This window comes from Trachurus trachurus (genome assembly GCF_905171665.1).
Source record: "Trachurus trachurus genome assembly, chromosome: 3".
Classification (NCBI taxonomy): Eukaryota; Metazoa; Chordata; class Actinopteri; order Carangiformes; family Carangidae; genus Trachurus; species Trachurus trachurus.
Genome location: NC_139893.1, coordinates 28,750,109 through 28,754,433, shown reverse-complemented (window position 1 = coordinate 28,754,433; position 4,325 = coordinate 28,750,109). Strand labels below are relative to the sequence as shown.

At 43.3% G+C, this 4,325-nt stretch overlaps 1 protein-coding gene across 1 annotated transcript; it reads right to left on the bottom strand.

The window, feature by feature from the left end:
- Positions 1-480: 480 nt before the first annotated feature.
- Positions 481-3,976, bottom strand: LOC311008162 (CUB and zona pellucida-like domain-containing protein 1; the record flags this gene model as incomplete). The annotated part of the gene is made up of 9 exons (XM_084001596.1): positions 481-617; positions 714-918; positions 1,031-1,130; positions 1,256-1,656; positions 1,741-1,931; positions 2,171-2,229; positions 2,413-2,515; positions 3,156-3,297; positions 3,869-3,976. The coding sequence occupies 9 exons, from the start codon at positions 3,974-3,976 to the stop codon at positions 481-483; spliced, it is 1,446 nt and encodes a 481-aa protein (XP_083857722.1).
- Between the last annotated feature and the right edge of the window lie 349 nt (positions 3,977-4,325).

Below are 4,325 nucleotides of genomic sequence, written 5' to 3'. Positions count from 1 at the left end.
GGGATATTTTCACATCACAACAAATGACAAAAGCCAAAATAGGTGTAGTAGTGTATATATGTTGAGATTTATTTTTCCAAAGCACATACATCGTAGATGAAGTTCAGATGCATCAGCATCTTCAATGCATTTTAAATCAGACAGCAGTAAATATAAGTTGAAGCAGTTAGAATCCCAGACCTTTAAACACACATTGATCGATCACCGAGTAGCTGCAGTACAAGTTCATCATCATCAATGTTAATCATTCTAAAAGTGTTTGTTTTTTCCACTTGCAAAGACATAATTTTCCTGATTCCAGTATTTCCATTTAAACACATACTGTATAGCTGTTGGCAATTGTAAGATTGTGTACATACAAATCCTTTATTTAATTGTGAATATTACGAGAAACACAAATACCCAAATTATGCAGAAGAAAATTGTCAAAATAAGGTTTAGAGATTCAGATGTCTTCTTAATTCTGCAAACTCTGCGGTCTTAACTTTCAGACGTAGGCAAAGGTTGGTATTTGACCTTTGACATCTTGACTTTGTACATGATCACTCCACAGACCATGCCAACAACTGCAAGAAGACACCCAGCGATGAATACCAGGTTCAGGTTCAGATTGGTCACTGGAGAAAAGAGAAACACAATTTGAATTCAGTCTTGTCCAAAGTCTACTTGGGACTCAAACAAGGCTGATAAGGAAACACTGCCCATTTTCATACCTGTGTCTGATGGTGCCTCTGCTGATCTCTTTAAGCGCAAGGGGCCCTGGGAAACAAAGTGGTTGGTGGTCTGGACGATGGCCTCTCTCTTTCGGTGGTGATGTTGGTGATGACCGCTTGGCCACGTAGAGTTGACGCATCCCCGCGAGCATCTGGTGTTCGGGGATCCTGCTTCACATACCACGACTGAACAGCTGATGTACACCTGAAAACAACAGTAGCCAGATCTCACATACCACCTTACCAAACACATCTGTCTATCAAACTATCTCATTTATAGGTGTTGATCAAACCTAATTCAATGATTCTCTGCTCACCTGATCGTGCAGTCCAATGAACTTGAAGGCCTCCATGCAGAACCTGAACTGGTTCTCGTGGGCGGGGGTATGGAGTTGAACAGTTGGCTCCACGACACACCTAGTCAAAGGAAAATAAAAAAAGATCAGAACATTGCAAACATTGCACTTGATGCCACTACAGCGACAGAGCAATCACACCCACAGGAGATTTAATTACAAAGCCCCAACAACAAGTTTTCATACCCATTTTCAATGATGGAGTAGGTTGGGTGGTAGTTGGGGTTATCATAAGGTGTGGCTCTGCAGGACTCAACAAACAACTCAGTGTTGTTGACTGAGGAGGTGGCTTCTATCTGCATGTAAATCCTGCTCCCAAGGTCGTACTCCAGAGGGTATGACCGAGGATCAATGCGGGCCTGGTACTGCCCATCAGGGTAGAACTCAAAGTCGTAGGTGAACGTGCCGAAGCCTTTCTCCCACACTGTGACGTTCTTTCTGTGTGCAGTGAAGGCCATTGTCACATTTCCTCGTTTGGGATACTTGCAGTAGAACTGCACTTCCAGCAGGTGCTTCCTGGTGATCACGTCTGCAATGTTGTCAACGGTGGTGATTTCATTCTTGAACATGAGGTTATCATCGTCTTCCTGAAAAGGGTAATGTTCACATAAGTAAATGAAAACGGAAACATCCAACACTGGTAATGTAATGAAACAAACGACCCTCATTACCTCGATCTGAGTGCCACAAGCATTGAGGGGGACAACGGCGATGACGTGGGTGCTGTTGGAGTGTGTCTGGAGACTGCAGGCAATGTTGGAGGGATCACTGAGCCGCAGATGATCTTCATGGAGGCCATCAAATGATGACTTTTCAACATGAACTGTCATTGATGACTCATCACACACCACATGAGCTTTAACTGGAATGAGATATGTATAAAGTTGCGTATGTACATGAATTATTTTTAATAATATAACTTCATGCAGACATATGTATGTTTATAAATTTAAATTAAATTTGAATGGCTCCCAAAGACAAATAAACACTGATAGTTTGCACCCCAATGCGCGGCAGTATTTGGTGAAAATTTACACATTTACAGGTGGACTTGCAACACCAAATGTTGACAAAAGAAAAAAAAGTACACCTGTGACTCACCTTGCTCCTTCTCAACGTCCACTACAACACACCTCATCTCAGACTGATAGATGCCAGACCTGAAAAGCATTGGTGAACATAGATGTTGAGATTAAATGTGAAGATGCAGAAGCCATCAGCATTTCAATCTAACTTGTGAATGAGTGTGAATCATTTTAAATCTTGGTTGCTAAACAGGTTCCTTAATTTTTTTCCGTGCTTTCTTAAAACTTCTGTAGACGATTGTATCTCCCATATCGCACTGGACCTCCAGCATTAAAACAAATGTGCCATTGGCCACAACCTCCCTCTCGTCTATTACATTCTCAAGCAGGAAGGTGTTTCCAGGCCCAGTGAAATCGACCCCTAAACCCACAACAAGAGGCACGAAACACAAGAGCCAAGAAAAAATTCCAGCCACAACCTATGACACTCATGGAGCCAATAAAACTTGTTTGTACAGTCTTGTTCACAGAGGCATTAATTGTCACCTCTTGGTCTCAACTATGCCTCATCATTAAGGTTTTGCCCTCTATACTGTCTTGCTTGGACATGGATTTTACAGAACATCAAACACAGAGAAATGTCACTTACTGTGAAGTTGGGGTGACATGGTGATGGAAATAGTGACCATGTGTGGTTTGAAAATTGGCTGCAGCAGACCTGTAAAATATGCAAAACACTTACATTATGATTTTGTTCACACACTGATTTGTCGTGAGTGAAATGGACCCAGTGCTCACCCTGTTGCTGCTTCAACAGCAAAGCAGATTGGGTAGTGATCTCCCAGATCATCTAGGACAGGTGTCCACCTAATGACAAACTCGTCATGTGTGTTCCTGTGCTTGGTGGTGTTCAGTGGTCCACTGATTATGATATCATATAGTCTGTGTGAAAACATAAGAAACCAGATATTGCTTCGTTATCAGTGATGTAATCTTCTATGCTAATATATACAATGTTTTGTTGCTACAAGACCTCACTAATCGCATAGGTTCATGCTTACGTTGCATACGCAGCTTGAGCTTTGACTCTGATCTCCACTTCTTTGTTGACCTCTGCATGGATGTGTGCTCCATTTTCAGGTGTTGGCTGCAAAAACTTTGGCAAGTAGAATCCCTCCTGACATGAGGGGGCAGGTGGGTCCACTGGAGTTAAACATAGAAAAAAAAAAATCACAGCCAACTTATCTTAAAATGAGGATTTGATTTGATTCTGGATGTCAGCATCTTTTTTAATAGTTTCAACAGGCTCATGTAATGCTACACATCAAGGTTTTTCAGCATGAATGAATAATGTGGATTACCTCACAGAAATATTGTCAAACATGTATGCGGACAATAATACTTACCAAGGAAAGAGAACTGCAAAGGTAGTTTACTGAGAGGAGCAGTGTTTGCATACGACGTTGTGTATGGTGTCGTGGTCCTGGTTGTGGTTGTCGTTGCAGCTGTGGTTGTCGTTGCAGCTGTGGTCGTTGTTGCAGCTGTGGTTGTCGTTGCAGCTGTGGTCGTTGTTGCAGCTGTGGTTGTCGTTGCAGCTGTGGTTGTTGTTGCAGCTGTGGTTGTCGTTGCAGCTGTGGTTGTCGTTGCAGCTGTGGTTGTCGTTGCAGCTGTGGTTGTTGTTGCAGCTGTGGTTGTCGTTGCAGCTGTGGTTGTTGTTGCAGCTGTGGTTGTCGTTGCAGCTGTGGTTGTCGGTGCAGTTGTGGTTGTTGTGAACCACCACCATGGTGTTGAATGTGTCGTTGCAGCTGTGGTTGTAGAGTGCCACCACCACCACGGTGTTGTGGTGGTTGATGGTGCGGTTGTCGTGGTCCAGGGAGTCCATGCTTGTCTTTTTCTCCTCCCTGCCATCAGTGGACTCCTTGAGGAGTGGGATCCATCGGTGTAGGCTAGAGTGATGTGGCCTCGTGGGAAATCCTCCACCACCAACTCAAATGCAAAAACTCTCGGGTCGGCACTGGCGCTTTGGTAGTGTAATGTACAGGAGTCCTAACAATGAGAACATTTTTTTAAATAAGAGAGTATCACACCAATATTTTGCAATGAATTCATAAACAGATTTTTCAAATGACCTGATCTAAGTGGAAGCCTGAAGGCAGTTGGCAGTTGTAGCACTCTACACCAAAGACCATTCCGTATCGGCATCGAACTCGGTCACCGTCAGGATCATACGA